This window comes from Oncorhynchus keta, chromosome 14 (assembly GCF_023373465.1).
Source record: "Oncorhynchus keta strain PuntledgeMale-10-30-2019 chromosome 14, Oket_V2, whole genome shotgun sequence".
In the NCBI taxonomy this organism is placed as follows: Eukaryota; Metazoa; Chordata; class Actinopteri; order Salmoniformes; family Salmonidae; genus Oncorhynchus; species Oncorhynchus keta.
In genome coordinates, this window is record NC_068434.1 from 8,658,113 (window position 1) to 8,671,015 (window position 12,903).

The window sequence follows — 12,903 nt, forward strand, 5'->3', positions numbered from 1 at the left end:
AATGACAATCAGAGAGAGATGGAATTAAGAGATCAGCAACAGAAAGAGATGGAGAAAGACAAGATGATTAAGAGACAAAGGGAGGAAGCAGGAAGAAGAAAGGAGGGGCAGAAAAATATTTTAGGGGAAATTGAGGGACAGAATGAACTGGAGATAGAACAGGAGAGAGAGATTGAAGAAAAGCAGGAAGTGATTAAGGAAGCAGAGGAAGAGTACGGGGAAAGAGAAGAGAGAGGAAAGGAAGTAAGCATGAAGAAACATGTAGTAGTTAATGTTAAAGCAAAAGCACGGGAAGTTTTCAATAGGCGTAAAGAGGGAGGTTAGAAGTGTTGAAGGGGGAACGAGAACACATAGAAAGAGGACAACAAATCAGGAGGGAGAAGGAGGAAAGACGGCTGGAGATGGAAAGAAAACAGGAGAGGGCAAGACAACAAGAGGAGCAGGATAGAAAACGAGAGATTGAAATCGCTAGACAGAAAGAAATGTTGAGACTAAGAGAGGAGGAGAGGCAGAGAGAGGATGAGAGAGAGGAGGAGAGAAAGAAAGCCATTAAATGCCATTTATCTTTAATTAGAGAGAGACAAAAAATAATACAGGCACAAAAAAGAGAGGAGATGGTGGAAGAGGAAAGAAGGGAGATCCTTGAGTACAAGAGGGGTGACTTAGAGGAGGAGAAGGAAGATGACAAGGAGGACATTCTCCCACCTGATAAAAGTATCAGAAGGAGAGCCGTGGGCTGGGTAAACAAGAAGTGGGAGAAGAGGAACCTCAAAAAGATCGAGAGAACCTGTCAGAGAGAAGCTGAGGAGGGCGATAAGATCGTCCACATAGGTAAGACCTGTTTTCCCTCTACTTATGACATCATCCTCTGTAGTCTCCTCTACACACATACGTTCCACACCAGTCATCATGTTGCATCATTGTTTCAATATAAAACTACTGTCCAAAATGGTCAAGCTGATCTGGTATCAACTTAAATGTAATGTACACAGGGAATTTAGAATGGAAAACTCAACTGGATCTCAATGACCCTGGTCTAAAGTAGTGCATCATAGCCTTTTGAGGCCCTAAGAAACATTTTGTTCAGGTTTTTGACTACATTTCCTCCCAATCTACACTTTGCAACGAGGCGTAGAGAACATATTGCATTTTTTAAGCAAGTTTGCTGCAATTCTACACATTTTCCCATGGGGCAGAGAGAAGAATTGGCTGTTTTTAAATCTATTTCCTTCAATTGTACACATTTTGTCATGACTTATGGAATGTTAAGATAATATCTGAATGAAATTGACTAACAAAATGAATGGGGGCTCACTGTAGTTCAAGGCCCCTGGGTAATATGACCAAAAAAGGTTTTGGGGGGGTCAGGGGGCCCCTAGTTGCCATGGGGCCCTAAGCAATCGCATATGCCTAGGGCCGGCCCTGGCACTTTACAAAGGATAGGTGCCATTTGGGACTCATGTTAAACTCTGGGTCAGGTCAATTCAGGATGGGAGTTATTTAAATGTATTAACAAACTCCATGCCATGCTCAAATGAGAAGAGTAAAGAATCATTGAGATCCAATTGTGTTTTCTATTCCTAATTCCCTGTGTCCATTACATTTAAGTTGACACCAGATCCACTAAGTTGAATGAGAACTCTACTTCTTCTCCCCTGCCAGTCATCCCTGGACCCATAAGGCTAACCATGACCCGGGCAGAGAGAGAGAGGGAGAAGAGGAAGGAGCTGCTGAAGGCTGAGGAGAGAAGGAAGAAGATGGAGGATTTCAATAAGCAGTGGAGAGAGCGGTCCCTGCTTAAAAAACACACTCATCAACAACTGAAGGAGGAGAGGGAGAGGATGAAGGAAAAGTACCTGGAGCAGATTAATCTGGAGGCTGATGAGCAAATCCAGAAGTTCAGCACCCAGTACATCACCCGGTGTCCAACCACCCAACACAGCCACGACTTCAACCAAGGTCAGGAATTGCCGGGGTGGGCGACAGGCCAACAAGTAAGCCAAGAGCCTGTTGCATCTGGAGATGGCCAGCAGGAGGGGCCAAGGAGGCAACAGGCATGGGCAGAGAACCAGGAGGGGAGTTCAGAGAACCAGCAGGAGGGGCCAGAGAACCATCAGGGGGGGCCAGACAGCCAGCAGCTAGAAGCTCCAGAAGAGGCTGACACATCAGAGCCAATCTCCAACACAAAGACAAAGAAAAAGCCAAGCATCTGGAAGAAAATTAGGATGAGGTAAAGCATGTTTAAACATCTATTCATGTTTTACACTGTTAATATACATGGCATCACTTTAAAAAGTGACATTATCCAAATGTGAGGGTTTAGTGTACATGCAACACACATGTAAATATATAGATACTTACCTGTCTCTGTGATCTCTTACAGCCTTCCTGATGTGCTGTCTGCCTAGAGCTGGAACTCAATGAAGCCACAGTTCCACTGAGGTTACGTTGGTAATTAAAAGTGTCGCCCAATAATTCCTCCTCCTCTTTAAGTCATCGAGCCACATTTCCTCCTCAAAACATTATAGTCTCCTCAAGCCAGCAAGTTTCCTCTTTATCAGGCAACAAACCATCGAAGGTCACTGACCCTCCTCCCAAGAACAGAGACTCTCATCTGTATCCTAGTTAAATTCATCTCTGATCACCACCTCTACAGTCCTAGAAAATATCCCAAAAATGGAAATGGTTTCAACAGAAGTCCTCCCCTCAGACCAGTGGCTCCACAGACCAGAGTTTCTCATCTTTATTCAAGGTGAATGCAACTCTGATCATTTCCACCACCTCTCCTGTTAAGGGGAGGTGCTGAAAAGGAGGTCTGGGAGGAGGTCTGCAGGTAGCCTGGACCGGACCGGTAGCAGCTAAGTTGCTGGCTCCATCCCCGGGCAGAGCTGCTCAAGTCAGGCCAGTGATGTTTGATGATGTCATTTTTGTTTGCAAAGGTTTACTCTTTAATAAAAGCATTTAGTAAAAAAGCAATATTGTTGTTACGGTGTGGATTGTTTTGTTATTTATTAGAATTGAAACATCCAGTAGTCATGGTAGATGTTAGACTTTCAATGAGACACCTGACATTCCATCAGTTTGATACAATGTGTGACACGTTATATTAGAGAGGAGTCTTCTATACACATCTATTTTAGACCATAGGAGAAATATCAGATTGAAATAGCTTCTCTAAGAGTCTGAGGAGAGAGCAACAGTAGACGCATCGTTAGCTCTCCCACCTCCAGTTCAGTACTTGGGTCATTCCACTAGTTGAGTACCTTTTGGGGAGTGTAACTTTTATTTCACCTAATTCTAACATTCTGTCATAAAGAGCACATGTTCAACTTAATATAAAACATGTTTCCCATCTCAAGAGTAACAAATACATACTATAGCAAGTGCCTATTAAGGGCCAAATAAAGTGACAGGGTTGACTGTAACAGAGTTGACTATTTCATCTAGAATCAACCATAGATCCCCATGTGACAGGGGGAATGGAATGCAAGCTTACCAAACACATGTAAATAGTTTAAACATTTCTAGACTGTCTATCTATAGGTAACAGGGTTGATGTGTTATAATTCACCCACCCCGTGGTGATTGCAGCATGTACATCTTGGTGGGGAAAACTCCCCCAAAATGTTTTAGATGAATGCCAGCAAAGCCACTACACAACACAACACTAAACAATACATTAATTGCACTGTAACTTTAACAAACGGTGCCCACAAACTGTTAGGGTCGACATAAAGCTGTCCCAACAGCAGAGGTTTCTTTTCAGCACCATGGAGTCACGGCTTCAATAAGTAGTGAGTGCAGGAGTCAGGCGCAGAGAGCAGGGTAGTTCAAAAGATGTGGATCTTTAATATTCCCACAAAACAATTACATTTTTACATGTTTTATTTTTATTTATTTTTATTTCACCTTTATTTAACCAGGTAGGCTAGTTGAGAACACCTTTATTTAACCAGGCAGGCTAGTTGAGAACACCTTTATTTAACCAGGTAGGCTAGTTGAGAGCACCTTTATTTAACCAGGTAGGCTAGTTGAGAGCACCTTTATTTAACCAGGTAGGCTAGTTGAGAACACCTTTATTTAACCAGGTAGGCTAGTTGAGAACAATTTCTCATTTACAACTGCGACCTGGCCAAGATAAAGCAAAGCAGTATGAACAGACAACACAGAGTTACACATGGAGTAAACAATTAACAAGTCAATAACACAGTAGAAAAAAAAGAGAGTCTATATACAATGTGTGCAAAAGGCATGAGGAGGTAGGCGAATAATTACAATTTAGCAGATTAACACTGGAGTGATAAATGATCAGATGGTCATGTGCACGTAGAGATACTGGTGTGCAAAAGAGCAGAGCCTACCTCCTCATGCCTTCAGTAACCAGCAGGTAGCCTTGTGGTTAGAGTGTTGGGTCAGTAACCAGCAGGTATCCTAGTGGTTAGAGTGTTGGGTCAGTAACCAGCAGGTATCCTAGTGGTTAGAGTGTTCGGTCAGTAACCGAAAGGTTGCTAGATAGAATCCCTGAGCTGACAAGGTAAAAATCTGTCATTCCTCCCTTGAACACGGCAGTTAATAAAAATATAAAAATAATATAATAATTAACCTACTGTTCGTAGGCCGTCGTTGTAAATACGAATTTGTTCTTAACTGAATTCCCTTTTTGGAGGTGAAATGTAGCTAAAAATGTGCCATCCTCTGCTCAGAGGGTTAAGGGACCGTCTTAAAACTGCATCGCATACAATTGCATAAAATTGCATTTACCACTTATTGCTTAGCTAATAAAAAATAAATAGTATACAATCGGTGACTCAATGTCATATTTATCCTGATACCAGATTAGAATTGACGCAACCCTAACAGTACCTGTGGATGTATTTCAAGGCCTACCTTAAAACTCAGTGCCTCTTTGCTTGACGTCATGGGAAAATCAAATGAAATCAGCCAAGACCTCAGAATAAAAATTGTAGACCCCCATAAGTCTGGTTCATCCTTGGGAGCAAGTTTCAAACGCCTGAAGGTACCACATTCATCTGTACAAACAATAGTACGCAAGTATAAGCACCGTGGGATTACGCAGCCGTCATACCGCTCAGGAAGGAGATGCGTTCTGTCTCCTAGAGATGAACTTACATTGGTGCAAAACAAAAAGTGCAAATCCCAGAACAACAACAAAGGACCTTGTGAAGTAGCTGGAGGAAACAGGTACAACAATATCTTTATCCACAGTAAAACCAGTCCAATATCGACATAACCTGAAAGGCCCTCGGCAAGGAAGAAGCCACTGCTCCAAAACCACCCTTGAAAAGCCAGACAACGGTTTGCAACTGCACATGTAGACAAAGATTGTACTTTTTGGAGAAATGTCCTCTGGTCTGATGAAACAAAAATTGTTCTAAAATTCACCAAATGTATTGTGGGAAGCTTGTGGAAGGCTACCCAAAACGTTTGACCCAAGTTAAACAATTTAAAGGGAATGCTACCAAATACTAATTGAGTGTATTTAAACTTATGACCCACAAGGAATGTGGGAAATAAATAAATGCTGAAATAAATCATTCTCTGTCCTATTATTCTGACATTTCACATTCTTAAAAGAAAGTGGTGATCTTAACTGACCTAAGACAGGGAATCTTTACTTGGATTAAATGTCAGGAATTGTGAAAAACTGTGTTTAAATGTATTTGGCTAAGGTGTATGTAAACTCCCGACATCAACTGTACATACCCCTGTGCACATCTCATTGCAATATGGTCCATCCAGGGCCTCAGCTGGACACCTACAATGTGAGAAATGTAAACAAGATGCTATAATAGTGTGTGTGTGTGATTTGAGTTCCAAAAAAAGACATGAGTGTGATGTGCCCCTCTGTTTTAATGTTGAAATGCCATGAATGGAAAATGACAAAGGAGAAAGTGATGAGGGTGAGAGCATCCAGTATGAAAATAAAGACCCCTTGGGATCTAAAATGAGTGTGGGGGCCCTCTTGTGTCTCCTTTTCTGTCCGTTTGAGGATACTACAGTCACCCCTGGTGGAGGTTCTTGGAACACTGCTATTTAAGAGGTTGATGAAAACCTTCAACGGTGGTGGTGCTCTGTTGCATGTTATCTTGAATACCAATCAGCAGTTTGAGGACAGAATGAAATGGTGTAAACTTAACAGGTTGAACTTGTTGAGGACACTCTTCTAAAAAGGGGTTCCAACAGGGTTCTATGCTGTCACCGAAGGAAAGTCCTTTTTGGTTCCAGGTAGAACCCTCTGTGGAATGGAGCCCAAAAGTGTTCTACCTCGGCACAGAAGAGGTTCTACCTGGAACCAAAAAGGGTTCTCCTATGGGGACAGAGGAATAATACTTTTAGGTTGTAGAAAGCACCTTGTTCTTAGTGTAGGTCTATATTGCAGTGGTGGTTCAGTGGTTTTCTGTAATACAATAAATGGTGGTGGGGAGTTAAGATGATCTGAAATCATATGAAACATCCCCACGCATTCATTTATTGATGATAGCCAGTGGTTTAAAGTACTTAAGTACAACTACTGCAAAGTACTTCTTAAGTCGTTTTTTGGGGGGTATCTGTACTGTATTTTACTATTTATATTGTTGCCAACTTTTACTTTTACTTCCCTACATTCATAAAGAAAATAATGTACTTTTTACTCCATACATTTTCCCTGACACCAAAAAGTACTTACATTTTGACAGGAAAATGGTCCCATTTCAAATCAAATCAAATTTTATTTGTCACGTACACATGGTTAGCAGATGTTAATGCGAGTGTAGCGAAGTGCTTGTGCTTCTAGTTCCGACAATGCAGTAATAACCAACAAGTAATCTAGCTAACAATTCCAAAACTACTACCTTATAGACACAAGTGTAAGGGGATAAAGAATATGTACATAAAGATATATGAGTGAGTGATGGCATAGGCAAGATACAGTAGATGGTATCGAGTACAGTATATACATATGAGATGAGTATGTAAACAAAGTGGCATAGTTAAAGTGGCTAGTGATACATGTATTACATAAAGATGCAGTAGATGATATAGAGTACAGTATATACGTATACATATGAGATTAATAATGTAGGGTATGTAAACATTATATTAGGTAGCATTGTTTAAAGTGGCTAGTGATATATTTTACATAATTTCCCATCAATTCCCATTATTAAAGTGGCTGGAGTTGAGTCAGTGTGTTGGCAGCAGCCACTCAATGTTCGTGGTGGCTGTTTAACAGTCTGATGGCCTTGAGATAGAAGCTGTTTTTCAGTCTCTCGGTCCCAGCTTTGATGCACCTGTACTGACCTCGCCTTCTGGATGATAGCGGGGTGAACGGAAAGGCTCGGGTGGTTGTTGTCCTTGATGATCTTTATGGCCTTCCTGTGCCACTGTTGTGTCGTCCGCAAACTTGATGATTGAGTTGGAGGCATGCGTGGCCACGCAGTCGTGGGTGAACAGGGAGTACAGGAGAGGGCTCAGAACACACCCTTGTGGGGCCCCAGTGTTGAGGATCAGCGGGGTGGAGATGTTGTTGCCTACCCTCACCACCTGGGGGCGTCCCGTCAGGAAGTCCAGTACCCAGTTGCACAGGGCGGGGTCGAGACCCAGGGTCTCGAGCTTGATGATGAGCTTGGAGGGTACTATGGTGTTGAATGCCGAGCTGTAGTCGATGAACAGCATTCTCACATAGATTTTTTTTTTCTTTTATATATTATTTATATTATTATTATATTATTATATATTATTATTATATATTAGATATTCCTCCATCCTCCAGATGGGTTAGGGCAGCGTGCAGTGTGGTTGAGATTGCATCGTCTGTGGACCTATTTGGGCGGTAAGCAAATTGGAGTGGGTCTAGGGTGTCAGGTAGGGTGGAGGTGACATGGTCCTTGACTAGTCTCTCAAAGCACTTCATGATGACGGAAGTGAGTGCCACGGGGTGGTAGTCATTTAGCTCAGTTACCTTAGCTTTCTTGGGAACAGGAACAATGGTGGCCCTCTTGAAGCATGTGGGAACAGCAGACTGGTATAGGGATTGATTGAATATGTCCGTAACCACACCGGCCAGCTGGTCTGCGCATGCTCTGAGGGCGCGGCAGGGAATGCCGTCTGGGCCTGCAGCCTTGCGAGGGTTAACACGTCTAAATGTCTTACTCACCTCGGCTGCAGTGAAGGAGAGTCCGCATGTTTTCGTTGCAGGCCGTGTCATTGGCACTGTATTGTCCTCAAAGCGGGCAAAAAAGTTATTTAGTCTGCCTGGGAGCAAGACATCCTGGTCTGTGACTGGGCTGGATTTCTTCTTGTAGTCCGTGATTGACTGTAGACCCTGCCACATGCCTCTTGTGTCTGAGCCGTTGAATTGAGATTCTACTTTGTCTCTGTACTGATGCTTAGCTTGTTTGATAGCCTTGCGGGTTGGAGCGAGTTTGGAGCGAGCGGTCGCATTCGCACTTCGGTCCGCAGGTAGTATTACTTTTCATTACTTTTCATTACATTTCATTATAGTACAACGGTTTGATTTGTCTAAACTTAGCAATTTCTTCTTAGCTAGCTACATAGCCGTCTTTGTATCAAAGATAATTGCGTAATTATCGTATTTCGTCGTCCTAACGTAGTCTACTGCCCAGCTAACGTCCACCGTCTACCGAATAGCAGCACTGTAGAAACTATTACACTCAACTGAACGACTTGATTAGTGTAGTGTTAGCTAGCTACATAGTTGTCTTTGCTGTCTTCGTATCCAAGATAATTGTGTAGTTTAGAGTGTGTAGTAGTGATTATCTTAATTTACCGAGGTTAGCTAGCCAGCTATTTGTCGTCCTTAACGTAGGAGACACTGCTAGCTAGCTAACAGCTAGCCAACGTCTACCGAATATAACTTCAACAACCCGGTCGCATTCCGCTTCGCTCCACAGGTAGTATCACATTTTCATTTCATTTCATTACAGCACAACGGTTTGATTTGCTTGATCGTAGCTAGCTACATAGCTAGCTACATAGCCGTCTTTGTATCAAAGATAATTGTGTAGTCTAGAGCGATTTTCTAGGTTAGCTAGCCAGCTATTGTCGTTCTTTTAACGCAACGTAACGTAATCAACACTGCTAGCTAGCCAGCTAGCCCCCGAATAGCTGCACTGTAGAAACTATTACACTCAACGGAACGACTTGATTAGTGTAGTGTCAACAACGCAGCCACTGCCAGCTAGCCTACAAAGTCAACAACGCAGCCACTGCCAGCTAGCCTACTTCAGCAGTACTGTATCATTTTAATCATTTTAGTCAATAAGATTCTTGCTACGTAAGCTTAACTTTCTGAACATTCGAGACGTGTAGTCCACTTGTCATTCAATCTCCTCGCATTAGCGTAGCCTCTTCTGTAGCCTGTCAACTATGTGTCTGTCTATCCCTGTTCTCTCCTCTCTGCACAGACCATACAAACGCTCCACACCGCGTGGCCGCGGCCACCTAATCTGGTGGTCCCAGCGCGCACGACCCACGTGGAGTTCCAGGTCTCCGGTAGCCTCTGGAACTGCCGATCTGCGGCCAACAAGGCAGAGTTCATCTCAGCCTATGCCTCCCTCCAGTCCCTCGACTTCTTGGCACTGACGGAAACATGGATCACCACAGATAACACTGCTACTCCTACTGCTCTCTGCTCGTCCGCCCACGTGTTCTCGCACACCCCGAGAGCTTCTGGTCAGCGGGGTGGGGTGGTGGCACCGGGATCCTAATCTCTCCCAAGTGGTCATTCTCTCTTTCTCCCCTTACCCATCTATCTATCGCCTCCTTTGAATTCCATGCTGTCACAGTTACCAGCCCTTTCAAGCTTAACATCCTTATCATTTATCGCCCTCCAGGTTCCCTCGGAGAGTTCATCAATGAGCTTGATGCCTTGATAAGCTCCTTTCCTGAGGACGGCTCACCTCTCACAGTTCTGGGCGACTTTAACCTCCCCACGTCTACCTTTGACTCATTCCTCTCTGCCTCCTTCTTTCCACTCCTCTCCTCTTTTGACCTCACCCTCTCACCTTCCCCCTACTCACAAGGCAGGCAATACGCTCGACCTCATCTTTACTAGATGCTGTTCTTCCACTAACCTCATTGCAACTCCCCTCCAAGTCTCCGACCACTACCTTGTATCCTTTTCCCTCTCGCTCTCATCCAACACTTCCCACACTGCCCCTACTCGGATGGTATCGCGCCGTCCCAACCTTCGCTCTCTCTCCCCCGCTACTCTCTCCTCTTCCATCCTATCATCTCTTCCCTCTGCTCAAACCTTCTCCAACCTATCTCCTGATTCTGCCTCCTCAACCCTCCTCTCCTCCCTTTCTGCATCCTTTGACTCTCTATGTCCCCTATCCTCCAGGCCGGCTCGGTCCTCCCCTCCCGCTCCGTGGCTCGACGACTCATTGCGAGCTCACAGAACAGGGCTCCGGGCAGCCGAGTGGAAATGGAGGAAAACTCGCCTCCCTGCGGACCTGGCATCCTTTCACTCCCTCCTCTCTACATTTTCCTCCTCTGTCTCTGCTGCTAAAGCCACTTTCTACCACTCTAAATTCCAAGCATCTGCCTCTAACCCTAGGAAGCTCTTTGCCACCTTCTCCTCCCTCCTGAATCCTCCTCCCCCTCCCCGCCTCCTCCCTCTCTGCAGATGACTTCGTCAACCATTTTGAAAAGAAGGTCGACGACATCCGATCCTCGTTTGCTAAGTCAAACGACACCGCTGGTTCTGCTCACACTGCCCTACCCTGTGCTCTGACCTCTTTCTCCCCTCTCTCTCCAGATGAAATCTTGCGTCTTGTGACGGCCGGCCGCCCAACAACCTGCCCGCTTGACCCTATCCCCTCCTCTCTTCTCCAGACCATTTCCGGAGACCTTCTCCCTTACCTCACCTCGCTCATCAACTCATCCCTGACCGCTGGCTACGTCCCTTCCGTCTTCAAGAGAGCGAGAGTTGCACCCCTTCTGAAAAAACCTACACTCAATCCCTCCGATGTCAACAACTACAGACCAGTATCCCTTCTTTCTTTTCTCTCCAAAACTCTTGAACGTGCCGTCCTTGGCCAGCTCTCCCGCTATCTCTCTCAGAATGACCTTCTTGATCCAAATCAGTCAGGTTTCAAGACTAGTCATTCAACTGAGACTGCTCTTCTCTGTATCACGGAGGCGCTCCGCACTGCTAAAGCTAACTCTCTCTCCTCTGCTCTCATCCTTCTAGACCACATATGTCAGAGTCAAGGCCCGCGGGCCACATCCGGCCCGCGAGAAGGTTTTTTACGGCCCCTGGGATGATCTTGATTTATTATTAGAACCGGCCCGCAGACCGCAGCAAGCCGGCAGCCCGCAGATCTTTTACACGCACCAATACTACATTTCCCACAATGCAACGGTGACGCACCGAGCAGTAGGCTGCTTCATTTCAATATTTATTGGCACAGCAGTTGTCAGCATCACAGTAAAATTAACTTTCAGATACCCATCAAAAATGGCAAAACGGAAGGTGGACACTGAGAACCGGGGTTTCAAACAAGGTGGGAGTCGGAGTATTTGTTCACGGAGGTAGCTGGAAAACCTGTGTGTCTTCTGTGTGGAGAAAGTGTGGCGGTACTGAAAGAGTATAATCTGAGACGACATTATGAAACGAAACACGCGGACAAAAACAAGAATATGGACATGGAACAAAGGCTACAAAAGGCAGAGGAATTAAAACGAGGCCTCAAATCTCGACAGGCTCTGTTCAAAAAAGCCAAATCACAAGGCCAGGCTGCTGTCAAGGCCAGTTTTATTTTGGCAGAAGAGATCGCTAAATCAGCCCGGCCATTTACGGAGGGGATTTCATCAAAAACTGCATGATTAAAGTTTGTGACGAAGTTTGCCCAGAAAAAGGCAACTCTTTTTAAATGTGAGTCTGAGCAGAAACACCATTGCCGAGAGAGTAGACCAGTTGTCCATCAATCTAAAAGAGCAGCTTGTGAAAAAGGGAAAAGATTTCATTGCATATTCCTTGGCTGTGGATGAGAGCACCGACATTTCTGACATTGCCCAGTTGTCAATTTTCATCCGCGGAGTGGACTCCAGCCTAAGCGTGACAGAGGAGTTTTGGCTTTACGTCCTATGCATGGCACAACTACGGGGCATGATTTGTATGAAGAGGTGTCAAGATGTGTAAATGAGATGGAGCTGCCTTGGGAAAAACTCGTGGGTTTGACAACCGACGGAGCACCTGCGATGTGTGGACACAGGAGCGGACTGGTGGCGAAGATACGGGAAAAGATGCAAGAGGAAAACGCGACAGGTGAGCTGACAGCTTATCATTGTATCATACACCAGGAAGCGTTGTGCGGTAAAGCCTTGAAAATGGAGCATGTAATGAGCATCATCACGCGCACAGTTAACTTTATCAGAGCCAAAGGTTTGAATCACCGCCAGTTCAAGGCATTTCTGACGGAGTTAGAAACGGAGCATGGTGATTTGCCTTATCACACAGAGGTGCGATGGCTAAGCCAGGGAAAGGTGCTTCAAAGATGTTTCGAGCTTCGTGAGGAGATTTGTCTGTTCTTGGACAGCAAAGGGAAAGACACAACACAACTCCGAGACGAAATGTTTCTGTGTGAAATGGCTTTTCTGTGTGACATTACGAGTCATCTGAATGCAATGAACTTGCAGCTGCAGGGTCGGGATCGTGTCATCTCTGATATGTACAGTACAGTGAAGGCATTTAAAACCAAACTGACTCTGTGGGAGACGCAGATGCGGAAAGAAAATTTGAGCCACTTTCCCAGCTGCCAGACCATGAAAGAGAAGCTCTCTACCAGTGCGTTCCCGAGCGCACAGTTGGCTGATAAAATAGGTATGCTTGCCGCTGACTTTCGGCGCCGATTTGCTGACTTTGAAGCACAAAAA

At 44.8% G+C, this 12,903-nt stretch overlaps 1 protein-coding gene across 1 annotated transcript in view; it reads left to right on the forward strand.

Annotated features, from left to right (window-relative positions):
• Nucleotides 1–321: 321 nt before the first annotated feature.
• Nucleotides 322–12,903, forward strand: part of LOC127907182 (uncharacterized) — a 251,290-nt gene continuing 238,708 nt past the window's right edge. The window contains exons 1-3 of the mRNA XM_052460972.1: nt 322–831; nt 1,663–2,230; nt 2,384–2,442. Of these exons, the coding sequence (XP_052316932.1) occupies nt 402–831; nt 1,663–2,230; nt 2,384–2,408 (1,023 nt within the window). The 5' untranslated portion in view covers nt 322–401 and the 3' untranslated portion in view covers nt 2,409–2,442. The remainder of the gene's footprint in view (nt 832–1,662; nt 2,231–2,383; nt 2,443–12,903) is intronic.